Raw genomic sequence first — 27,083 nt, 5'->3', positions numbered from 1 at the left:
ACGGGACTCAGCGGCCACCATTTTGGTGAGAGCCTTGGCGCTGCCGATAGTAGCGCTGGCCCTGGAGATGCAAATAACGAGAGCATGACATCAGTCGGCATGCACTTAACGTCACGCTCTGCGAACTTTGACCTTGGCGCTGGTTCCTAAGCTTGCTCTGAAAGGGACACACACATCTTTAAGGTAAGTTTGCATTTAAGCTTTAAGACTGGATTTTTTATTATTTTATTGAAGTAGTGGCTTGGTGTTAAAAGTTGAAATGTTTTTAAGTGTGTAGGGAAAGCTGCCGAACACTTGCAAGGCCTCGGATGGTAAAGGAAGGCCTCTGAGAAGACAGAAAATGCTGGAAATACTCTGCAGGTCAGGCTGCATCTGTTTAGAGAGAAATAGAGTTCATGTTTCGGGTCGAGATGCTGCCCAATCTGTTGAGTATTTCCAGCATTTTATGCTTTTATTTCAGATTTAACAGCATCCGCTCACAGAGGGAAGAGGAAGACACAGAAGGAAGGATGCAACTCAGACAGCCCCTTTGTGGCTGGGAATCCGGGATGGAATCATCCGCCTGCGGTACCAGTGACCACAACCCCAATTCCCCTTTCAACCTTTGTTCCACACATTAACCTTCCCTCTGTTACTGACCATCACAGTGTCCTCTTGGCCACAATGCTGAAATAAAAGCCACCACAAAGCAAACTTTCCAATCCAACTTTATACACCTATCCATCCAATGTGACATCAAGAAATCAACTCACCACCCTTATGCATTCCCTTAGTTGACTATCTTATGTGTGCCTTTGCCTATCCTACTGATGTCATGCAGTGCTACCCCAGTGGCTGCAGCATGGTTGGTGGAAGGCTGCTGACGTTCAGTGGGTGACAGTGCAAATGGCCTTGCAGGTCGACCTTGAGGAGCTGGTGGCTGGGAGTGTGAAAGCAAGTGACGTCGTTTCTTTTCCTCCTTCCACCACTGGCTGGGCAGACTGCATTTCATGGGTGTGTGAAATGAGGAAGGCACAAGGGTGGTGTGGTGAGGGGAGGGCAGGAAAGCAAGAGCTGCGAGAAGGAGGATAACGTATGAGGATACCAGCATCTTGTATCCTTTCAGCCCCACTGCTGGCCAAGGGCTCGGCCATGCCCCTCACAAGGCTGGCCAGCACCGTCTCCTCCAAGGGGATGAGGTGAAGCTAGAAATGGGAGGTGTGCCTCGTGTTTGGTACAGATTGTTGGTAGGTGAGTGACTAATGGTGTCCCGCAGGGATCTGTGTTGGGGTCTCAACTATTCACAGTATTTATTAACGACTTAGATGATGGCATAGAAAGTCACATATCCAAATTTGCCGATGACACAAAGATAGGCGGCATTGTAGGCAGTGTGGATGAAAGTATAAAATTACAAAGGGATATCGATAGATTAAGTGAATGAAATCCAGTTTTGCCCAATGTAGGCAAATGTGAGGTCATCCACTATGGACCTAAAAAGGATAGAACAGGGTACTTTCTAAATGGTGAAAAGCTAAAAACAGTGGAGGTCCAAAGAGACTTGGGGGTCCAGGTACACAGATCATTAAAATGTCATGAACAGGTATAGAAAATAATCAATAAGGCTAATAGAATGCTGGCTTTTATATCGAGAGGATTAGAATACAAGGGGGTAGAGGTTATGCTGCACCACACCTTAGGAAGGATATATTGGCCTTGGAGGGAGTGCAGCATCCGTTTACCAGAATGATACCCGCACTCCAAGGGTTAAATTACGAGGTGAGATTACACAAATTAGGGTTGTATTCCCGAGAATTTAGAAGGTTAAGGGGTGATCTGATCAAAGTTTTCAAGATATTAAGGCGAACAGATAGGGTAGATAGAGAGAAACTATTTCCAGTGGTTGAGGAGCCGAGGACTAGGGGGCATCGTCTAAAAATTAGAGCCAGACCTTTCAGGAGTGAAATTAGGAAACACTTCTATACACAAAGAGTGGTAGAAGTTTGGAACTATCTTCCGCAAACGGCAATTGATGCGAGATCAATTGTTAATTTTAAATCTGAGATTGACAGCTTTCTGTTAACCAGAGGTATTAAGGGATATGGACCAAAGGCGGGTATGTGGAGTTCGGTTATAGATCAGCCATGATCTCATTTAATGGCGGAACAGGCTCGAGGGGCTGAATGGCCTACTCCTGTTCTATATGTGAGTGGTGGGGGGAGGGGGTTCGTGCATTGAGCAGTGTGTGAGGCTAGTGGTGCAGTTGGTAGGAGACAGCTTTTGAAAATGCATTCATTGACCTTGACCACTGGTCTGAGGTCATGAAGCATCTTTGGACACTGGAGCCAGGTCATGGGAGTCGACACTACTGGCATTGTCTGCCTCGGTGATCTGGTCCCACATCCTTCTTTCTGGAGGGCCTCCTGGCCCCTGTGGGTAGAGGATCTCTCTTGCAGTGTTGACCCCCTGCACAAAGCTGGAGTGCTGCGTGCGGGTCCCTGGGTGCCCCTTCCCTGGCTTGCTGAGCCATTTGTGTTAGTGCTGAAGCACTTTTACCATTTTTTTAGGTGCAGAAGGCAATTCAGCTTTAAGAGCTGAAGACTCCCATGTGGGAATTCTTTTTAATGTTAATTTTTTTCAGAAGGCAGTTGAGGTGTAAGGGCTAAAAACTGCCTATTTTTACATGATTTTTATTTTTTTCATTTCAGAAGACAGTTCCCCTTTAAAGGACCGAACTGCTTTCAGAAATGACAGCCTCACTTTCAGAGCAGGCTGTTCTTGCTGCAATGACATTACGGCCACGCTACATTGGAGCCACCTGCCGGGACTAACGCCACCAGAACAGCGTTGCGCAGTAAATTTAGTGCTGGGATAATGTTAATTAGCCACCAGCACCAATTTACCGGTCCTGCCAGCACCATAATTTTCGCTGGCCATTAACACTGGCCCACGGTGGCACCAGCAGTTTTTTACCAATATCGAATTTCTAGGTCACACTGTCCACCTGTTCCATAGCTCGGGAGGATGGTAAACGTATTACTGTACTATTCAGAGAAGAGCAGGGAGTTCTCGCGATATCCTGGCCAACACTTCTTCCTGAACCACCAAAAAACAGATGAACGTTGGCTGTCTGTCCCACTTAAAAACAAGAACTGCATTTCAAAATTAATTAATTCTACGTGAAGCACTCTGAGAGACATGATAAGGCATTATATAAATGTAAGTTCTAAAGAAATACCAGAGCATGTGTCTATGTAGCTTGTCATGTAGCTTCGACACAGCGAGTAAATTACTTTTGGAGTGTATTGTAGGCAAACCAGCAACTTTCCAGGCCAGCGGCATCCCACAAACAGCAATGAGATATTTTGCTGGTACTACTTGTTGAGAAAGAGGAATTTGTCTGGGACACTGAAATATCCCCAGTGTGGTTCGGCTGTCAGGTTGCAGACAGTGTGGGACTCTCCCTGGCTTGAAGTCAATGATGCGTTGCAGCGCCAATTATGTCATCGGGCTGTGACTTTTGAATATTAAGTAGGCTCACGCTTGCCTTTAGCAGGAGCCTCGTCGATGGCATGATTCACCATCAGAAAATTTACGGCAGCCAGGAACACGGTGGGTTAAAAAGAATTTTCACATTTTAACCCCTCCCACGCACCCTTCTCACTGGGTGAGGGGGTTTAAAATACCAGCCTCTATGTCTGGTCTTGGAAGCTGACATGCCAAGCCATGCGAAAAAGTTGTGTAAGTTTGTCTGGCTCTCTCTTTCTCGCTATTTCTCCCCGTTTTCTCTCTCTCTCCCATGCTCTCTTTCTCATTCTCACTTTGTGTTTCTCACCCTTTTTACTGTTACTCTCACATTTTGCTTTCTGTTCTTTCTTTGCTTTTCTCCCCTTTCTATTAGTGCCCCTTTTTCTCTGTTACATTCTCACCACTCCTGCTGATGCTTCTCTGACAACAAGATAAGAGCCATGGGAGGGTGGAAGTGGCCAGAGCTGACACTGAATGGAGATCTATTAAAGGGAGGGAGTAGAGTGAGAGAAATAAAGGAGAGAGTACTGAAAACAAGGGCATATAAAGTAGCCAAATCTAGTGGGAGGATAGAAGATTGGGAAGCATTTAAAAGCCAGCAAAGAATAACTAAAAGATTAATTAAGAAAGGGAAGATAGATTATGAAAGTAAACCAGCAAAAAATATAAAAACAGATAGCAAGAGTTTCTACAGTTATATAAAAAGAAAAGGGTGGCTAAAGTGAATGTTGGTCCCTTAGAGGACGAGACCGGGAAATTAGTAGTGGGGAACATGGAGATGGCAAATACGCTGAACAATTATTTTGTATCAGTCTTTACAGTAGAGGACACTAAAAATATCCCAACACTGGACAAACAGGGGGCTATAGGGGGGGGAGGAGCTAAATACGATTAAAATCACTAAGGAGATGGTACTCGGTAAGATAATGGGACTTAAGGCGAATAAATCCCCTGGACCGGATGGCTTACATCCAAGGGTCTTGAGAGAAGTAGTGGTAGGGATTGCGGATGCATTGGTGGTAATTTTCCAAAACTCCCTGGATTCAGGAAAGGTCCCAGCAGATTGGAAAACTGCTAATGTAACGCCCTTATTTAAAAAGGGAGGTAGACAAAAGGCTGGAAACTATAGACCAGTTAGCCTAATATCTGTGGTTGGTAAAATGTTGGAGTCCACTATTAAGGAAGCAGTAACAGGACATTTGGATAAGCATAATTTAATCGGACAGAGTCAGCATGGTTTTATGAAGGGGAAATCATGCTTGACAAATTTGCTCGAATTCTTTGAGGACGTAACAAACAGGTGGATAAAGGGGAACCAGTGGATGTGGTGTATTTGGACTTCCAAAAGGCATTTGACAAGGTGCCACACAAAAGATTATTGCACAAGATAAAAAATCACAGGATTGGGGGTAATATACTGGCATGGGTGGAAGATTGGCTATCTAACAGAAAACAGAGAGTTGGGATAAATGGTTCATTCTCGGGTTGGCAATCAGTAACTAGTGGTGTTCCGCAGGGGTCAGTGCTGGGACCCCAACTCTTTACAATCTATATTAACGATTTGGAGGAGGGGACCGAGTGCAACGTATCCAAGTTTGCCGACGATACAAAGATGGGAGGGAAAGCAGTGAGTGGGGAGGACATAAAAAACCTGCAAAAGGACATAGACAGGCTAAATGAGTGGGCAGAAATTTGGCAGATGGAATATAATGTTGGAAAGTGTGAGGTTATGCACTTTGGCAGAAAAAATCAAAGAGCAAGTTATTATCTAAATGGAAAGAAACTGCAAAGTGCTACAGTACAAAGGGATCTGGTGCATGAAACACAGAAGGTTAGTATGCAGGTACAGCAAGTGATCAGGAAGGCCAATGGAATCTTGGCTTTTATTGCAAGGGGGATGGAGTATAAAAGCAGGGAAGTCTTGCTTCAGTTATACAGGGTACTGGCGAGGCCACACCTAGAATACTGCGTACAGTTTTGGTTTCCATATTTAAGAAAAGATATACTTGCTCTCGAGGCAGTTCAGAGAAGGTTCACTCGGTTGATTCCGGAGATGAGGGGGTTGACTTATGAGGAAAGGTTGAGTAGGTTGGGCCTCTACTCATTGGAATTCAGAAGAATGAGAGGCGATCTTATCGAAACATATAAGATTGTGAGGGGGCTTGATCGGGTGGATGCGGGGAGGATGTTTCCACTGATGGGTGAGACTAGAACTAGGGGGCATAATCTTAGAATAAGGGGCTGCCGTTTCAAAACTGAGATGAGGAGAAACTTCTTCACTCAGGGTAGTAAATCTATGGAATTTGCTACCTCAGAGAGCTGTGGAAGCTGCGACATTAAATAAATTTAAAACGGAGATAGACAGTTTCCTAGCTGATAAGGGAATTAAGGGTTATGGGGAGCGGGCAGGGAAGTGGACGTGAGTCTAGGTTCGGATCAGCCATGATCCTATTGAATGGCGGAGCAGGCCCGAGGGGCCGTATGGCCTACTCCTGCTCCTCCTACTTATGTTCTTATGTTATGTAAACATGGAGGTTCGCAAAGCTACTCTTGATATCCTTGAGCTGGGGGAGGGGAATTTAGTAAGGCTTCCTACACCTGATATTACACTGGCTGTCTTTAACTCTTTGTCTGCAGCAGAAATAACGCTTCCATGAAGAGGATGGAGTTTTGGCAAAGCCAATTTTTCCACTTCACAGAAATGTCATTGTGGTGAAAAGTAAATGTATTAAATCATTCCAGTGTATGAGTACTGAAGGGGCTGCCAGCTATATACTGTTTTCCTGGATGAATTAAAACCACATACAGTCAGACTTGATTAGTCTATGATTCATTAAACTGAATGTCTGGAAATCTGAACCGTTTTTTTCTGATGCACTGGATAATCCAAAAACCTTGCATTCCAAATGCAGATGAATCTAAAACAAAAGCAAAGTATTGTGGATGTTGGAAATCTAACTGGTTACCATTCAGCAAACCCCAGATTGTTCTCTAGTAATAAAAAGAAAATGGCAAAGGTAAAACAAAAACAGAAATAAAAACAAAAAATATTAGAAATACACACAAATAATCAGCATCTGAACTGAAAAAAGATTAACATTTTGGGTGTAGAATTTTCATTAAAAGTAGTTTGTTCTCCATTTAATAAATGGATTTTCTATCACTTAAAGCTTTCCACAAGCTGTCTTGTCTCTCAGCAATATGAATGCAGTGCTCTTCACATTCCTGCTACACTCTTATCAAGCTAATTAAAATTAGGAGCTAAAATTAACCAACCATAACAGAACAGAAAAAGTTAGCGATAAATAAAAACTTCCACTGCAGTTCCCACTTTGTGTAAAGTGCAGGTGTTGAATGCAACTTGCAGGCCGTGACTCAGTCCTGTCAGTTCATGTCAGTTTATTACTTTGCAAGCATTTATAGTTTTGCATTCTGACTTATTGATGCTAAGCAATGCCAGAGTCCCTGATCCATTACTCTTTTCTATAGTATGAACATAAAAACTGTTCAAAATTAGCAGATTTCTGGAAATTATTATTGAATACGAAGCATGCATTCATAAATAATGCACTGACATTAAATAGCACAAATTTATTTAGTGCAGAAGAAAATGCTAAAACATGTTCCTGCAAGAGCAGCAAAATCTGTCCCTTTGTGTCATTTTTAGGTGAAAAATATCACTGGTCTGCAGTACTGGACCAACATTTTATTTGAGCCCAGATTGGTGCCAATTGTTTTTATGAAGTCAAACGGACTTCTCGTACTGTGTTGCAGGAATGAATTTCTGCCATCAGGTGGCACTGTAGCACCGAGTAATGGCAAAAAACTTGAATTGTAGGATTAATATCTGGTCTTCAGTTACAGCAGCCTTAAAAACTGAAAATAAACATAAGGTTGTGTTTAAAATCATAAAAGTGAAAGTAAACAGTAATTAAGAAAATTAAAGAAAAAAAATCCATTGAGGAAAAAAGTCACTAGTTTTTTGTTTTAACATTTTTTTAAATACTAAGCAATCACCTGTGGTGTTGCACACAGAGAGACAAGAAGTAGTCTTCGGGTGATGGAGAGGTAATTAGGCGGCAGACAGGAAATAAGGGCAATGTTTTATGTAAGATGTAATGTATTACCCTGACAATAATATAAAGAACCTATAACAAAAGATTTTAATTATTGCACATGCACCAAAATATAGGGGCAATTTTCACTTTGGGTGCAGGCGGAAAACTGGTGGTAGTGGATCGGCCTCCTGTTACACACCCTGCCCGATTTTCCTTTCCATTAACTTCAATCAGCCGGGCTTATATTGCGCAGCCGATCTGCAACCGCTGGTTTTCCGCACACACTAAAGTAAAAATGACCCCCTTAGAGTCTATAATGAAAATCTAAAATTATTACCCCTGCACCAAGATATAAATAGCCAATAAACAAACAAAGAATATTTCTCCCACATGAATATATAAAAATAATAAAAAGCCAATAACTCAAATATTACTCCTAACAAATAAAAATAATGTTAAAAGGGGAATTGCTGCATTCAAATTTTGTGTAAATGTCAGATTTAACAGCTGAGTATGGGCCACAGGTCAACAGGAGTGGAGACTGCACGTGTAATATGGTAGACGTTTACATCCGGCAGGCTGAGGGAGCACTGCAGAATAGGCCCTGAGAACGGCCTCCAAATTCGGTGATGGGGGCAAGTGGTAGAGAGTGGGACTGGCTCAGAATGGGCCCCAAGAAGGGCCTCCAAATTGGACAAAGGGACTGTGTAGTAGGGAGCAAGACTGGCTCAGTATGGGCCCCAAGAAGGCCTTCAAAACAGATGGGCAGCAGGGAGTTCAAAATTATCCTGGCTAATGACTTACAAATCAGGCAAAACGAGCGGTGGGTGGGTGGTGGGTGGTGGGAACGGCTTGCGACAAAGCATCAGAATAAGCTGCAAGACTAGCAAGGCCAGCTGGCCATAAGGAGCAGCATTGAAGAATGGTCCAAATGCAGGCCAGTGTAGAAGTGGTGACCAATGACGCCTGTAATACTGAGGGTGGGGAGCAGCTGTGCTCAAGGAGCAGGAGGGAAGAGACGTAATGCTAGCTGAAATTATGAAGGGGTGAGGGCAATGTAAACTGCTCGAGCGCCAATGCTGGCCTTAAACAGCAGGGAACCAGCAAAGTGAGGGTGCCAATCTGAAAAAACTTCCTTAGGTGGGTTTTCCTTCTTTTCTCTTGGGATGCCACATGACAGGATCCATTCTACAGTTCCATGTTGAAGTTAGTAGATTAACCATTTGTGCAAGGGTTCTGGTAAAAAAGGAACTTTTACTACTGACACAACAGTTGGGAAATTAATTTGTTTGAGATTACCTACCATTTCCAATTATGTGAAAGGGTGCTGGAGGCTGTTGAGTAACATTAGGTGACACCACATTGTTTTCAGTCTGTCGTGTAATGTTTACAGCACCAGCTGCTGGTGCAGTACCAACGCAATCTTGAAATTCCTCATCGTTTTTATTATAATAGATTTTTACACATAATAGTTGAACTATACACCACTAATAATACATTCTGAGTTTATTTGCAGCCTTTGTCTAGTAAGTATCATTTTGATAGATATAAGAAATTACATAAAATCTATCTTTTGAATCAAACTTTGCTGAAAGTAGATGGATTTGTATATTGGTCCTATTGGTTCATTTATCTTTTTTTGACTTTCCTGAGAGAAAATGTAATTAATATGAAAAGCTGAACTCTGAATTCCATACATGTTCATTATATACTTTTTTAAAATACCTAGTTTCAACCCAAAGGCAGGACTGATCTCGGAGCATTTGGAACAGGATACATTATTTGTACAGTAGCTGCAGTGCTAATTTAGCATGTTTCACCAGTATGGGAAAAATACATTGTCAGATCCCTTGTTTTTTGTGGTAACATAATGGTTCTGCCTGCTGAGCCTGCTATTAACATAAGCACACAAGCAGCATACTGATGCCATCAATGACACGGTAGCCTACATTTTCCAGTTGTGTTATTTTAATTCCAGCATTGACCCTTTTGGTGTTAAAGCTGCTAGGGCAATCTAGGCTCCTGTGTCTGGTTTTAACAAAAAAAATATTTGATTATCTCTCCATAATGCCCTGAATTATCACACTACCCTTGTGCTGTAACCTTCACAGGAAAACACTGATGTACCATTGTCTTGGAACAGCAAAATCTCACCAGAAGTAGAATGAAGGAATGATGATGTATAACAGGATTTAGTGTTACCAAAAATACTAATTTGCATTTTTTATTCTTTACCAAATATCTATATCAATGCAAGTTATTTTCTGTTTTTCCTTTATTTATTATGGTACTTGATGTTGCCAAAAATAAGTTAATGAATTTTTAATATTCAAGACTTTTATTCAGAAGCTCCATCCAAACTTGAATAATAGAGCTCAGAAGCTGGCATTGTTTATATGAACAACATTATTTTTGAGTCCTGAGCACAAACATAAATAAAGCAAATGCAGCTATATACTTCTTTAGAATACACAACAAATTATATGAACCCACTTCAAATAATTCTTGATTGAGCCTTGCTTGTTTTTCCCTTGTTATATCTATATTTTACAAATTGCATTTGCTGACTCTAGTTGCAAATGATCAGTCGGTATACAATATTTACGTCAAAAGATTGTGGGTTCAAGCCCCTCTACAAACGTAAGCACATAATCTAGGCGAACACTTCATTGCAGCACTGAGTGAGTGCTGCATTGTCAGAGGTGTCTTTTGGATGAGAAGTTAAACTAAGGACCTACATACCTGCTTAGATGCAACCAACAGGAAAGGTTGAAGAGGAGTGGACTCTATTCTCTAGAAAAGAGAAGGCTAAGAGCAGAGCTAGTGCCTAAAGCTTTAAAGTTATGAAGGGCTTCGATCGGGTGGATGTGGAGAAACTCTTCCACTTGTGGGTGAGTCTGGAACAAGGTGTCATAATATAGGATAGGCACTAACATCAAATAACTTTACACAGAGAGTGGTGAGAATGTGGAACTCACTGCTACATAGAGTGGTTAAAGCAGATAGCATTGACACATTTAAGGGGAAGCTTGATGCATACATGAGGGAGAAGGGAATAAAGGGGTATGGAGGCCGGGAAGAGGTAATTAGAATGGGAGAAGGCTCATATGGAGCATAAACGCCGACGTAGACCAGTTAGGCGGAATTATCTGTTTCTGTGCTGTAGATACTATGTGATACTATGTAATTCTATGTGAAATATCCTTTGGTGCTAGTTGAAGAAGAGTGGTCAGTTCTCCCAGTTTCCTGGAAAAGATTCCTTCCTCAACCAACACCACCAAAAACAGATTATTTGGTCATTCACTATACGAAAGCGGTCGAGACGCGCCCAACTATAACGTGGCCAGTTGAATCATGGTTGACAGACTGTAGGGTTGGAGATGATATGGTGATTTATAGGAGCATCCGCTGTCCACTTTATGCCAACGAGTTGGTAAGGAAAAGTCAAAGGAATCAGGAAAGCCCTGTTGCTGGATAGAACAAATCGGAGTGAATTGGCAACATGATTTTGTCATGAAGTCTGTTCACCAATTTTGCTACTGCATCTGAACGTCAAAGATGTGGAGGAGCTATGTTGCAGAGGACTGGTAACCATGTGAGGGGAGTAGGGCGCAATGTACCTGACACAAGATGCATAGTAGTGTGTGGTGGAGTTTCCAGCAGCTTAGTGTACAGTGAGTGAGCCCAAATAAGAGTGCAATATTCATAGAACAGGAGTAGACCATTTAGACCCTCAAGCTTGTTCCGCCATTCAATTAGATCATGGCTTATCTGTGGCCTAACTCCATGTACCCGCCTTTGGCCCATATCCCTTAATACCTTTGGTTAACAAAAATCTATCACTTTCAGATTTAAAATTAACAATTGACCTAGTGTCAACTGCCGTTTGCAGAAGAGAGTTCCAAACTTCTCCCAGCTTTTGTGTGTAGAAGTGTTTCCTAACTTCACTCCTGAAAAGCCTGGCTCTAATTTTTATGCTATGTCCCCTAGTCCTAGATTCCGCAACCAGTAGAAATAGTTTATCTCCGCCCTATCAGTTTCCCTTAATATCTTGAAAACTTTGATCAAATCACCCCTTAATCTTCTAAATTCCAGGGAAAACAACCCTAGTTTGTGTAATTTCTCTTCATAATTTAACCCTTGGAGACCAGGTATCATTCAAGGTCATCGACTGATGCAAGGTCATCAACCTGAAACATTAGCTCTGTTTCTCTCTCCACAGATGCTGCCTGATCTGAGTATTTCCAGCATTTTCTGTTTTTATTTCAAATTTCTAGCATCCGCAGCATTTTACTTTTGTATCATTCTAGTAAATCTACGCTGCACTCCCTCCAAGGCCAGTACATCCTTCCTAAGGTGTGATGTCCAGAACTGAACACAGTACTCCAGGTGTGCTCCAACCAGGCTTTGTATAACTGTAGCATGACTTCTGCCCCCTTGTATTCTCATCCTCTAGATATAAAGGCCAGCATTTAAGGGCATTCTGGGGAAGAGTGATCATAATATGATACAATTTTATATTGAGTTTGAGAGTGATTTAGTTAAGTCTGAAACTAGGGTCTTAAATCTGAACAAAGCGAACTATGTAGGTATGAGGGGCAAGTTAGCTAAGGTAGATTAGGAAACTAGATTAAGAGATATGATGGTAGATATGCAATGGCAAACATTTAAAGAAACTATTCATAATTTGCAATGAAAATACATTCCCTTAAGGAATAAAAACCCCATGGGAGAAGTGGTCCAACTGTGGCTAACAAGAGAAGTTAAAGTATTAGATTAAAGCAAGAGGCTTATAATGTTGCCAAAAGGAGGATTGGGAGGATTTTTAGAATTCAGCAAAGGATGAACAAGAAATTGATAAAGAGAGAGAAAATAGAGAGTAAACTAGCAAGAGACATAACAACAGGTTGTAAAAGCTTCTATAGGTAAGTAAAAAGGAAAAGATTAGCAAAAGTAAATGTGGGTCCCTTACAGGCAGAGACAGGATAAATTATAATGGGCAATAAAGAAATGACAGAGACATTAAACAAATGTTTTGTATCTGTCTTCACGGTAGAAGACACAAAAAACATTCCGGAAATAGTGGGGAACCAAGGGTCTAGTGAGAATGAGGAGCTTAAAGAAATGAATATTAGTAACAAAAGGAGGGAGAGAGAAAACAGGGAACTATAGGCCAGTTAGCCTGCTCAGTTGTAGGGAAAATGCTAGAATCTATTATTAGGGATGTGGTAACAGGGCACTGAGAAAATCATAATATGACTGGGCAGAGTTAACACGGATTTATGTTTTTGGGTGCGCGGCCCCTTTAAGGGGCTGCACGGCCCATTCACAGTTCTTTAACATTACAAAAGCCAGTCCGGGTTGCATGGGACCGGCAGAGAGCTGCGCAGCCACGCAGATTATAGGGAACGTTGGTTGTAACTAGCAGGGTAGATAAGGGGGAACCACTGGATGTAGTGTATTTGGATTTTCAGTAGGCATTCGATAAGGTGCCACGCGGGGTTATTACACAAAATTAGGGCTCATGCGATTCGGGTTAATATATTGGCATAGGTTGAGGATTGGTTAACGGACAGAAAACAGAGAGTAGGAATAAACGGGTCAATTTCAGGTTGGCAGGCTGTAACTAGTGGGGTACCGCATGGTTCAGTGCTTGGGCCTCAGCTATTTACAATCTATATCAATGACTTAGATGAGGGAACCAAGTGCACTGTATTTAAGTTTGCTGATGATACAAAGCTAGGTTTGAAAATAAGCTGTGAGGAGGATGCAAAGAGGTTGCAAAGGGATATAGACAGGTTAAGTGAGTGGGCAAAAACGTGGCAGATGGAATATAATGTGGAGAAATGTGAAGTTATCCATTTTGGTAGGTTAAAAATAGAAAACCAGAATATTTTTTAAAAGGTGAGACACTGGGAAATGTTGGTATTCAGAGGGACCTGGGTGTCCTTGTACACGAATCACAGAAGGTTAACATGCAGGTACAGCAAGCAATTAGGAAAGCAAATGGTTTGTTAGCCTTTATGACAGAGATTGGAGTGAAAGTGTAAAGAAGTCTTACTGCAATTATATAGGGCCTTGGTGAGACCACACCTGGAGTACTGTGTACAGTTTTAGACTCCTTACCTAAGGAAGGATATACTGCCCTTAGGGGGAGTTCAGCAAAGGTTCACCAGACTGATTCCTGGGATGAGGGGATTTTTCTTTGAGGAGAGCTTAAGTAGACTAGTCCTAAAGTCCCTAGTTTAGAAGAATGAGAGGTGATCTCATTGAAACATATATAATTCTTAAGGGGCGTGACAGGGTAAATGCTGAGAGGATGTTTCTCCTGACTGGGGAGTCTAAAACTAGAGGTCACACACTTAGAAAAAGAATAAAGGGGCATCCATTTAGGACTAAGATGAGAATTTTTTCACTCAAGGAGTTGTGAATCTTTGCAATTCTCCATCACAGAGGGCTGTGGATGCTCAGTCGTTGAGTATATTTAGAAAGAGATCGATAGATTTTTGGATACTAAGACAAGCGATATGGGGATAGGGCGGGAAAGTGGAGTTGAGCAGATCAGCCATGATCTTATTGAATGGCGGAGCAGGCTCGAAGGGTTGAATGGCCTACTCCTGCTCCTATTTCTTATGTTCTTATTCCATTCGCATTTTTGATTATTTTTTGTACCTGTCGATGACATTGTAATGATTTATGTACATGGACCCCTCTGTCTCTTTGGACCTCCACTGCTTCTAGCTTTTCACCATTTAGAAAGTACTCTGTTCTATCGGTTTTTGGTCCCAGTTGGATGACCTCACACTTGCCTACATTGAAATCCATTTGCTATAGTTTTGTCCATTTACTTAATTTATTAATATCTTTGTAATTTTATGCTTCCATCTACACTGCTTACAATACCATCTGTCTTTGTGTCATCGGCAAACTTGGATATGTGGCTCTCTATCCCGTCATCTAAGTCGTTAATAAATACAGTGAAAAATTGAGGCCCCAACACAGATGCCTGTGAGACACCACCAGTCACATCCTGCCAATTTGAGTAGCTGCCCATTATCCTGACTCTCTGGGAGAGAAATTCAGTTGTTAGCGCCACCCGTTAGCGCCTTAAGAGGGCGATAAGTGGGGTGCGATGCGGCTAGCGCCCGGGCGCGGCGAGACCTGCGCCTCTCGCAAAATTGGCGGACATTTAGCGGCGGCGCAAAACCGCAATGCCCACTCAGCTGCGCGCGCAGATCCTGACGTCATTTCATGTGCAACGCCATTGGGGCGCCCCGAACCGGAACTTCAGTGGCGCCCCCCTCCTTTCCGCCTGGCACTCCCAGCGACTGGTTGAGTGGAACGGTTCCCAGTCGCTGTGGGGCTGGGGGGGCGCTATTTAAAGGGGGCTCTTCCTGGCTTCTTTGTGGTAGCCATTTTTGGACCACTCCTTCTGTGAGAGAGAGAGAGATTTGCAGAGAGACAAAGGGAGAGAGCTTTCTGCATTGAGTTAGCGCTCGCAGAGGTACTTCTGGCTTTGACCCAAAACTTTGTAGTTGGTTTGCTTTTTCACTGACATAACATTGAGTGGCCACATACTATGGGGGCTGCAATGGGTGGAAATGTTGGGTTTCTCCATTGCATTGAGAGGGCTCAGAGACGCCGAGAGAGAGTGCCAATCATGGCCAGACGGAGGAGGGCCAACAGGCGTCGGCACAGGAGACCTTACCCTCCCAGGCTATTCCGCCAACAGTTCTCCTACCTCAACATGTCTGAGGAGCAGTGTTTCCGGAGACTGCAATTCAGCAGGGAGGTGGTCACTGAGCTCTGCCACCTGCTTCAGCCAGATCTGCAGTCTCAACTGAGGAGTAGGACGTCTCTGTCGGTGGCAGTGAAGGTGACAGTGGCTCTCAACTTCTATGCCACCGGCTCCTTCCAATCCGCTACTGGGGACATTGCCAATGTCTCCCAGTTCGCGGTGCATTGCTGCATCCGCCAAGTCACGAATGCCCTCTTTAAAAGGAGACGTCAGTACATTTCCTTCCCCATGACCCTGGACAAGCAGCAAGAGCGCGCAATGGGATTTGCAAGAATAGCGGGCTTCCCCATGGTCCAGGGCGCCATTGACTGCACGCATGTGGCTTTGCGGGCGCCGCAAGAGAATGCCGAGGATTACCGCAACCGGAAGGGGTTCCATTCGTTGAACGTTCAGTTGGTGTGTGACCACAGACAGCTGATACTAGCTGTCAATGCCCGCTTTCCAGGCAGCAGCCACGATGCCTTCATCCTGCGCCAGACTTCTGTGGCAGACCTTTTCAAAGCCCCGACTCACCCAGGAGGCTGGCTTCTCGGGGACAAGGGCTATCCTCTGTGCACCTGGTTGATGACCCCGCTCCGTGCGCCCAGCACCCCTGCTGAAGAACGATACAATGAGAGCCATCAAGCGACCAGGAACATCATTGAGCACACAATCGGCGTGCTAAAGCAACGGTTCCGCTGTCTGGACCATTCCGGGGGAGCCCTTCATTACTCACCTGAGCGAGTCTCCCATTTCGTTGTAGTGTGCTGCATGCTGCATAACCTGGCAATCCTCAGGACTCAGCCACTGCCAGCAGACATTGCAGCACCAGCAGAGGAGGAGGAGCACCAGGACGGGAGGGAGGCACAAAGTGCAAGGGCCATCCGTCAGCAGCTTATTGCAAGTCGGTTCTAGGCCCCCTCTGAGGGAATGGCTTGTGCCATTGAAAGAACATGAATGGAACCGTTCCGCAACCCCTGAGCCGGTCAAGGCAACAAATAGTTCAAAGAGCAAACATGCACAATCTGAATAAAGACACTTCTTTATTTAACAAACTGTGTGCCCTTCCCGCATGACAAAGTAATAGAGAGAAACCCAAAAAAAAGCAGTCAGACACATAACTGGCTCTCACAACCTGGAGACAATGAACAAAAGCGTAAACAAAAAATGACCACGATCCTCGGCCTTCACTAAAAAAATTAACAGCATTTTGCCCTTCGAGAGTGATCTGCTTCGCTTGTGAGGTTGGCCCCTTTCCACCCTGTAGCTCCTCCGCAATGGGACCCCAGTGGCTGCAGCAAGGCTGAGGGAAGGCTGCTGAGTGTCAGAAACTGAGTCGGCAGATGCCCTTGAGGTACGGCCTGGACCAGCTCTGGGCCTGGAGGGCCCGGCTGCTGACGGCCCGGCTGCTGACTGCTCCAACTCTGCATGGGCGGCAGCAGTCTGTCCTACAGGTGGTGGCAGCTGCAGTGGAGAAGTGACAGTGTTGGCAGCAGGAATGCTGCCATCCTGACAGAGGACAGCTACTCCCTGGTCGGACGACACACTGGCACTCCCACGGGGCAGCACTGCAGCATGCGGAGCAATCTGCTGAAGCATAGACTGCTGGCCTGCTGCGGCGCGGCGAGGGCCCCGGTGATTCGTGCCCAATCCAGCAAGGGTGGCAGCAGTCAGTGCTCGTGTGGCCTCAATCTGCGTCTGCATCAGACCAGCCACTGACTGCATTGCACCACTAAGCACTTGCGTGGAAGCCACCTGTGCTGCACCGAAGTCCTGCAGACTCCTTGCCTGTGCTGCACCGAAGTCCTGCACACTCCTTGCCAGTGCTGCGCCGAAGTCCTGGACACTCCTTGCCAGTGACTCAATGGATTCGGGCATCCTTGCCACTGCAGCCATGAGCTCAGTGTGCCTCTGCTCCGCCTGGGCGCCCATTTCAGCGAGGAGCCGCACCTCTTCTGCGCTCACTAGCAGGACTGGAGGCCAGACTCTCCCTCCGGGGAGAAGGCCGCCGAGCTTCCCTACCCCACCTGCGTTGCTGCAGCCCGCTGGACCCCAGAGCTTCACCCTCCTCAAACCCTTCCCCCCTGCTCCCCTCCAGGGAAGACGTGTCCCCATTATGGCCATGGGCTGCCTCGGCCGAGGGTGGCACTGATGGTCCGGCTTACTCTTCCTCCTCGCCTTCAGAGTCACTCACTGTGACAGCTTGAGGGCCCGCCTCCTCACCTGGCGAATCAGCATCTGAAAGCAGGGAGGTACAAGAATTGCTTTAGCGTGAGGACAGGGCGGCAGCGAGGGAGGCATGAGTGCTGCAATGCACTGTATTGGTTCGATAGCGGCAAAGGATGCTGGTGTGAGGCACAAGTGGAAGGAGAGAGGTCAAAAAGGTGATGACCTTACCATTGCTCTCCAGAACGAGGTCGGCATCTCCAGTGGCGACGGGGCCAATCATCCGGCCTGCCATAATCCGCTGGACTCGCTGCTCCAGATCGCTGAGGTCTTGAAGGTGAGGCCGGCCTCCCCTGGTCCATTGCTGCTGCCTCCTGTTATGGGCCAGCTTGCCCTGCAAGAGAAAGGACGGGCTCTGAGTACAGTGTGAAGCCCTGATCTTGGCTGCACTGCCTCCCATGGTGGAATAGCCCTTACAGTGTGAAGCCCTGATCTTGGCTGCACTGCCTCCCATGGTGCAATAGCCCTTACAGTGTGAAGCCCTGATCTTGGCTGCACTGCCTCCCATGGTCGATTAGCCCTTACAGTGTGTAAAGTGCTGAATGTGCGTGTGAGTTTCATGAAAGGCCCATAGGTGTTGGATGAGGGCTGGGCATTGGGGCTTTCAGGACCCTTTGGCCATAAAGTGAGGTGGACATGCAGGGATCAGGAGGATACTGAAAGGGGTACTCACCCTGACGACCCGAGTGAGGTCGTTGAACTTCTTCCTGCATTGCACAGGGGTCCCAGGCACCATGCTGCTGGAGGTCACTCTGTGAGCCACCTCCCTCCAAGCTTTGCGATAGTCGTTGGGCAGCGGCCTCCTGCCACTGTCTGGAAACAGGATAGATCGCCTGCGCTCCACTGCGCCAACCAGAACCTCCAGGGCCCCCTCACTGAACCGCTGCGCTCGCTCCCTGGCCCTCTCCATGGTCCTAGGCATTAGAATGTGGCAGCAGGTCTGTCCAGGCCGAGAATCAGGGCTCCGATTCGCAGGGTGTGGCTGCAATCCAAGATCGAACCTCCCCTTTAAGAGCTGACCGGCGCCAGCGTGTCTGCGTGCAATCGCTAACTGGCCGCACCTGCGCTGCGCCCGCCTCGGTGGTAGCACCTCGCTTCTCCGGCTTAGCGCCTTAAGACAGTCGTGCAGCGCCTGTTTTAGCGCTCCAAGCACCTCCTGGGGCGAAGCAGGTCAATTTAGCAGTAGGTGGCGATAATTTGCGCCGGGCGCTAAATTTCGCACCCGCTCGAGTATAACGCCCCAAACGTGGCGATACTGAATTTCTCCCCCTCTGTCTCCTGCCGCTCAGCCAATTTCCTAACCTTGTCAATAATTTGCCCTCAATTCCATGACCTTCAACTTTAGGTAACAGTGTCTTACGAGGGACTTTATTTTATGATGGTCTTTATTCAGCAACTGAATAACAGAGTTCAAGAGCAGATGAGTGTAAACTGGAGGTGTTTGCTCCCCAGGCAGTGCCAGCACGTTTAGCGATTAGGTTTTGACTTTCTCAGCAGTTTTCAGTAGATGGTTTTTGCCGGTTAGTGACTGTTCGAAGGTGACTCCTAAGTAAACAGGGTGAGCATCATGTTGAAGAAGTTGACCATTTATGATGATAGTGAGTTCACAATCTGTGTGGTACTTGTTTGGGAGAGGGAAGAGGAAGGAAGACACGGAGGAGAAGATCAGGAGGAAATGGGAATGGGGACAGGTGAAGGAAAGGTGGGGACGTGGCAAGCTCTTGGGAGGAAGGAGTTGCTGTGAGCTTTCCTTCATTTCCCCAGACAGTATTGTTTTTTCTCCAGGTTGGGGTTGTGAAGAGGTCACCTGATTCCCCTAACCCCTAATCTTCGGGGCTGGGGATTGGGGTGCGAGTAGGAGAAGAGATGCAAAGTGGGACGGCAGTCTTCAAGTTGATTGAGCAGTAAGGAGGCGTTGCCAGGCTGTGGGAGCAGTTGAGGATCTGGAAGCATGGTTAGTCAGGTGTGGACTAAATTAATTTGGAAAAAGCCATAGGCATGATTGACATAGGACTTTTGAATGGAAAGTTGACAGGACGTACCATTTTGTAATAATATATAGACATTCAGATATATAAAAATATATTTCATGTTATTGTATCAGTGCCATAAATTATATTGGGTATTAATATATCTGATTACATACTAAATTATTGTAAATGTATATACAATTATAAATTTTATAATTACATTCTAAATAAACACTATTGTAAATAATGTAATATGTAGTATAAATAGGTATAAAAAGAAATATATTGTATTGTAAATATATATATCTGAATTTGGTATGGCGACAGTAGAGCAGACTGGAGGCTTGGCCCTGGGTCAGGTCTGGCTGGGGCTGTTCTGGGCAGAAGAGAGAATGGTGTGGAGCATTGCATGTGGGAGGAGGCTTCAGGCCAAGATAAAAGCTTGGGCTGAGGTTGGGATATGCGTTGATGGGGCAATAGCTGGGCTGGTAATGGGGAGTGAAAAAGTTGCTTAAAAATAGGTGGTGTCAGACCAGGAGGCTGGCTGGAAAGTTTGGTAGGAGAAATCATAGAGTTGAGCTGAATGGGTAGTAAAAAATGTCTTGGGTCGGTGTGACAGCTGTGGATGGAGGCTGAGACTTAGGCCGCGATTTCTTCGACCGAGGCGGGCCCAGGGCAGCCAGGGTTGGTGTCGCGGTCCCAGCCTACTGCAGCCCACACTCTCCAAGTGATTTTACGTTAAAGGGCCTGTTAAGCCCGCCCTGCGAGGTTCCCGGCCAATTAATAGGAAGTGGGTCTGATGACATCATTTGATGTGTCATCAGCCGGTTTCCTTAAAGGGGCCATGTCCTAATTCATTTTGACAGTTCTGCTGTCATGGTTCTACAACATTGAGGTGCTGTAAACATTGACAAGCACTGCACAAAGGTGCACGGCTGCACCCAGGCTCTCCCGTGACTCCCTCCACGTGCTTATGGAGGGAGTCACAGCATGAAGGGAGGTTCTCTTCCATTCCCATGGGTGGAAGAGACTTCCCCATGAGATCAACGCAGCCTAGTTGCACATTGCACAGGAGGACACAAGCAGGGATGTCGTCAGGCTGCAGTGGCACAAGCCTTTCAATGATCTCAGTAGATCACGAAACGTTACTGCCAAGTCACACTCAACCTCATCCTGCTGTGCCGCTCATCACATCCCCATCACTCTGCCTTCCCTACCCTACTCCTGCACATCCTTACTCACACCAACTTACCTTGCACCTCCATCCATCACTCTCTATCTACATTATCACTTCCCCATCTCACTAGCCACCCCTCACACTCACCCTCATCCTAGTGCAATCATACCAACTAACATCACACAAGGGTAGGCACTTGGATGTTTTATGCAATGTTCATGTACATTTTCTGTGTTGTCAAACATTGAAATCTTTATTTTCAACACTTTACCTTATTGGACAGATCTGTGCTCACCTTTGGAAGTGTCTTCGTGAGTTCCAGTGAATGTTGCGACATAACTCCGCCCCCCCCCCCCCCAATTGTGATGAGTGTGAAAGGAATGGCTTGGACATTGTAGGGATGCTTTATGGTGCTTGTGTGGGGTGATGTCAACCTGGTACATCATGTGGCAGCCAGGGTGTACAGCATCAAGTGAAGTAAATCTGGCCATGGTGATGCCGTCACTGGCCTCCCGGGCAGCAATGTGGTCTGGTGCTGATGCCCTGTGTCCTGTGCAGCATAAGGTGATCACGGAGAAGGTTGGTATTGTTTTGGTGATGTTGATGTGCCTGGTCATGTTGATGTTGGGGCTGATCGTGGAGGGATTCAGAGGACCAAGGTGAGATTTTTTCAAGGGCACCGATGTTGCTGGAATAGATGACAGCTGAAGTTGAGAAGACAGAAGCGATCTGTCAATGGTGAGATAGCTTGCGCCAAGGAGGTGGCAGTGGATAGAGAGTTTACTCCAAACACTTCCAAACTGCATACAGCTCAAAAGCGTCTTCCAAGTCCTGAAGGCTCAAGCTTCTGACATTCGAAAGTGACCAGCTGTGAAATGGTAGCTTTCATACCACTTTTGCAGCTGTCATCTATTCACAGCAATGGGGAGACATAGAGAACCCGACCTACTTACCTGACGTGATCTCCGAATGACGCGAACCTCGTTAAAAATGTGAGAAAATAGAAATAGGTTGGCAAAATAGTAGTTAACAAGTGTTTAACTATCTTAAATGCCTCCCCCACCGCTTGGTGTCGGGTCTATTCTGAAATCGCAGACTTGACACTTTAGAAACTTACATGGAGGCGGGTTCGGAGCAGGCTCCCAACCCGCTGTCAATCATTTCGATTTTGACAGCAAACCCACCTCCAAACCCGCCCTCTGAGCGCTGGGAAAATCGCGGCCTTTAAGTCTGGTATGGCTGTGTTTGGAGGCAGTGGTCAGGCTAGGAGCAAGCAAGGGAGAGGCTGATTGCATAGTTAAGCAGAGAAGCTGGTGTGGCATCAAACATGGCTGCTTTATTTTATTGTTGATGATCTGATTGGTCTGTGTTAACCACATGATTGTCAGTAAGGTTCGAAGAACTCTCCAATCTTACACTCTTACAATCTGATAAGACACACGGCATTTATTTTATTGTTATGTAGATTATAAGTGTGTTGTATCATGAGGATTAATTAAAGGTTGGAAATTTTCATACTAACACTAAATCATTCGATTTTAGTATTCTGCTCACATGTGGAACTGTGAGTTGTCTTTATTCTTTTCACAGGGTTACATGATTTCTACTTCCTGCTAGTATTGGCTTACTTCGTAGTAGCCTGCATATATGCTCAACCAATCTGGCGATCAATTAAGAAAGGTGGACCTATGCACACTGTACTGAAGGTTTTGTCTATTGGATTGCTGCTGCAGGCTGGTGCAGCATTCACTAACTATTTGCATCTGTCTAGGTAAAGTAGTCTTAATTTAATGATGTATAAAACCAAAATTTGCTTAACTCTATGCACTCCACATTGTTCTTAAGGTAAATTGAATATTGAGGGCGGCAGAGTGAGTTGTTTCTGCATGCACCATGTGAAATACTTTTTCAGAGGCCTGCCAAGCACATTTGCTTGAGTAATGGTGCGTGAAGAGGAAGAGAGGAAATATAAATGAAAATGGGGTGAGGGAAATCGTGCAAAATTAGATTCAATGTAACATTATGGTTTTAAAAAAGGAGATTCTGTATTTCTGATTTTGATTTAAATGAAATGAGTAAAGCAGTCTAAACATAAAAATTAGGACATTGCAGTTTAATGTCTACATCTTATTTTTTTAATTTCTAAGTGAAGGAATTTTCATAAAATCTTTCTACAAAAATGTGTGTCTGATAGAAATTAAACATCCTTGTTGCTCCCTGAAAGCAGTTCTATAATAATGTCTATAATTTCTTTCAGGTACTCAGTGGATGGAATTGGAGCTCCTTTGCTGGGCAGTTTGGCTGAATGTAAGATGCAACACTTCCGCTGAAATTGCAGCTTCTGCTGATAATTTGGCTCTTAATAAACACATACTTGATCCAGTAATAGAATTTTGAAGTACCAGACCACTTTTTCATTCACTCACAGTATCTAGAATTCCTGATCAATGCATAACGCTTAAATATATAATCCTCTGCCGTGCACAAAAAGATTGCCAATTATTCATATTTTCATTGCTCAGCGTAGTGAACATTGTCTGCCTAGCATATGTCTATCATCTTTCTTGGCCTAACAGCTTCTTGTAAATGATCATATTTTATACAGCAAAATGTTTAAATATAGATTATGTTGCAGAATGAGGAAATTAAACAAGGTGAGGTAAAAATTTTCTAAACTGGTCACTTTTTCCCCCTTTGAAAGAGGTCTATGGAAATTATATTCCAAACATAGTATTTCTGAGCAAAGAAGTTGTGTGTTTATGGATTTAATTGTCACATGCTGTTTTCTTCAACTGCAGCTATAAGTTTCACGTTGGGCCTCAATATGACAAAAGCCATATGTCATTGTATCTGGTATCGATATGTTTGTCAAGATATCTTTGAAGTATTTTCTAGTATTAGTGAAATTTATGTTTCTGAAGCAAGAGGTGAACATTTCCTAATATGTCAATACACACAGCTGATGCAACGAAAAACCCATCAGGATCTGGGAACGTTCTGATTGGAATCACTGTCACTGTACTATGTACAGAAATATCCAAACGGGGGAGGGGTTTCTGTTTGAGACTTGCAGATGTCAGCAGAGAGTACTTCAGCGGACCTGGAGAGTTTTTAACCTCAACACGATTGCCATCATGTGAACAATTTATTTTAGGGAATCCAAAAGAGTCTGAATATTTAAATACAGTGACACTTTGATACACATAAACAAGAGGAAAGATCGATAATCCTGAAATGTTGATTTATGAAATATATTGATCATCATGTTAATGGCTGGAAATTGCATGAAAACAGGTCTACTGTTTATAAAATACCCGAGTTAAGATTTGCGATAAGCCAAATACATGTATTCTAAATAAAAATATAATGGCCCAGAAATTGCTGAAGCTGGCCATCTCGCAGCGAGCCTCGTGAATTGGATTTTTTACCTCACCCTGCAAATCTTATTGGCCCAGAATTTGCGGTCAGCAGCGAAGTAAAGGCGTTTGCTGCTAGCCCCGAAATAAGCTTCACACAAAGATCTCGCTATCTTCCTGTCGAGAAGTACGGGTTTTCCAACACCTAATTGAAATCAACGTAGTATAGTGGGAATCCCCTAGTGCGAGCTGCTGTGACGTCAACAAGCTGTCTAAACAGCCAATCAAAACGCAGAAATCTCACAGACAGCGAACAAGGAAATTGGTACATAAGAACATAAGAAATAGGAGCAGGAGTAGGCCAACCGGCCCCTCGAGCCTGCTCCACCATTCAATAAGATCATGGCTGATCTGATCCTACCTCAAATCTTCTATCACTCTCCATCCCACCTGAACCCATGTGATCTCCCGGGAGAGGCAAAAAAACAGATATAAAACCCAATGGCCAATTTGGGAGAAAAAATCTGGGAAATTCCTCTCCGACCCATCTAGGCGATCAAAACTCGTCCAGGAGATCACTCTGTCCCTATATTTTCTACAGTACTTACCTTCTGTAAAGGCGATCTCCACCCCAGCCAGGAACAGGAATAAAACCATCTCCTGAAATCTAACACAGAATTAGAACACAAGAAGTAGGAGCAGAACCAGGCTACACGGCCCCTGGGCCCGCTCCACTACCCACAGGGCCATGACCATTCTGAACCTAGACTCATGTCCAATTTCCTGCCCGCTCCCCGTAACCCTTAATTCCCTTTACTTCTAGGAAACTATCTATTTCTGTTTTAAATTTATTTAATGATGTAGCTTCCACAGCTTTCTGGGGCAGCAAATTCCACAAGCTTACCACCCTCTGAGTGAAGAAGTTTCTCCTCATGTCAGTTTTGAAAGAGCAGCCCCTTATTCTAAGATTATGCCCCCTAGTTCTAGTTTCACCCATCATTGGGAACATCCTCACCGCATCCACCCGATCAAGCCCCTTCACAACCTTATATGTTTCAATAAGATCGCCTCTCATTCTTCTGAACTCCAATGAGTAGAGTCCCAATCTACTCAACCTCTCCTCATATGACCACCCCCTCATCCCCGGGATTAACCGAGTGAACCTTCTTTGTACTGACTCGAGAGCAAGTATGTCTTTTCTTAAGTATGGACACCAAAACTGTATGCAGTATTCCAGGTGCGGTCTCACCAATACCTTGTATAACTGCAGCAATACCTCCCTGTTTTTATATTCTATCCCCCTAGCAATAAAAGCCAACATTCCATTGGCCTTCTTGATCACTTGCTGCACCTGCATACTAACTTTTTGAGTTTCGTGCACCAGGACCCCCAGATCCCTTTGTACTACAGTACTTTCCAGTTTCTTGCCATTAAGATAATAACTTGCTCTATGATTTTTCCTGCCAAAGTGCATAACCTCACACTTTCCAGTATTGTATTCCATCTGCCAAATCTCTGCCCACTTACATAGCCTGTCTATGTCACTTTGCAGGTTTTTTATGTCCTCCTCACTCACTACTTTCCCTCCCATCTTTGTATCATCTGCAAATTTTGATATGTTACACTCGGTCCCCTCCTCCAAATCGTTAATATAGATTGTAAAGAGTTGGGGACCCAGCACTGACCCCTGCGGAACACCACTAGTTACTGATTGCCAGTCTGAGAACGAACCATTTACCCCAACTCTCTGCTTTCTGTTAGATAGCCAATCCTCCACCCACGCCAGAATATTACCCCCAATCCCGTGATTTTTTATCTTGAGCAATAATCTTTTGTGTGGCACCTTGTCAAATGCCTTTTGGAAGTCTAAATACACTACGTCCACTGGTTCTCCTTTATCCACCCTGTATGTTACTTCCTCAAAGAACTCAAGCAAATTTGTCAAACATGACTTCCCCTTCATGAAACCATGCTGAGTTTGTCCTATTAAATTCTGTTTATCCAAATGTCCCATTGATACAAAATATTTGTTCAGCGTTTTTGCCATCTCCATGTTTCCCACCATTAATTTCCCGGTCTCATCCTCTAAGGGACCAACATTTACTTTAGCCACCCTTTTTCTTTTTATATAACTATAGAAACTTTTGCTATCTGTTTTTATATATTTTGCTAATTTACTTTCATAATCTATCTTCGCTTTCTTAATCAATCTTTTAGTTATTTTTTGCTGTCTTTTAAAGACTTCCCAATCTTCTATCCTCCCACTAGATTTGTCTACCTTATATGCCCTAGTTTTTAGTCGGATACTATCCTTAATTACTTTACTTAGCCACGGATGGCTATCTTTTCTTTTGCACCCTTTTTTCCTCAGTGGAATATTTTTTTGGGAAGTTGTAAAATAACTCCTTAAATGTACACCACTGATCATGTACCGTCTTACCCTTTAATCTATTTTCCCAGTCCACTCTAATCAATTCCGCTCTCATACCTTCATAGTCTCCTTTATTCAAGCTCAGCACGCTTGTTTGAGATCCAACCTTCTCACCCTCTCCTTAAATATGGAATTCAACCATGTTATGGTCACTCATTCCAAGGGGATCCTTTACTAGGACATTTTTAATTAATCCTGTCTCATTACACAGGACCAAATCTAAGGTTGCTTGCCCCCTGGTCGGTTCAGTTACATACTGCTCAAGAAACCCATCCCTAATACACTCAATGAACTCATCGTCAAGGCTGCTCTGACCAATTTGATTCGTCCAGTTAATATGATAGTTAAAATCCCCCATAATTATAGTTGTTCCCTTATTATAAGCCTCAACTATTTCCTGATTAATACTTCGTCCAACAGAGTTGCAACTGTTCGGAAGCCTATAGACTACGCCCACTGGTGTTTTTTTCCCCTTATTATTCCTTATCTCCACCCAAACTGTTTCACTACCCTGCTCCTTTGACCCAATATCATTTCTCTTTATTAACATAGCCACCCCACCTCCCCTCCCTGCCTGTCCT

General features: G+C 44.4%; 1 protein-coding gene across 3 annotated transcripts in view; it reads left to right on the top strand.

Moving 5' to 3' along the window:
- Positions 1–27,083, top strand: part of gpr180 (G protein-coupled receptor 180) — a 164,006-nt gene that overhangs the window by 77,489 nt on the left and 59,434 nt on the right. For all 3 annotated transcript variants that reach the window (XM_085998566.1, XM_085998565.1, XM_085998564.1), the window contains 2 exons: positions 22,306–22,486; positions 22,973–23,022. In XM_085998566.1, coding sequence (XP_085854692.1) covers positions 22,306–22,486; positions 22,973–23,022 — 231 coding nt within the window. The remainder of the gene's footprint in view (positions 1–22,305; positions 22,487–22,972; positions 23,023–27,083) is intronic.

Source organism: Somniosus microcephalus, chromosome 10 (genome assembly GCF_052327205.1).
Source record: "Somniosus microcephalus isolate GS21.2 chromosome 10, FLI_Smic_1.0, whole genome shotgun sequence".
Taxonomy (NCBI): Eukaryota; Metazoa; Chordata; class Chondrichthyes; order Squaliformes; family Somniosidae; genus Somniosus; species Somniosus microcephalus.
Note: the sequence above shows the minus strand (reverse complement) of the source record. Positions and strands in the feature narration are given on the sequence as shown.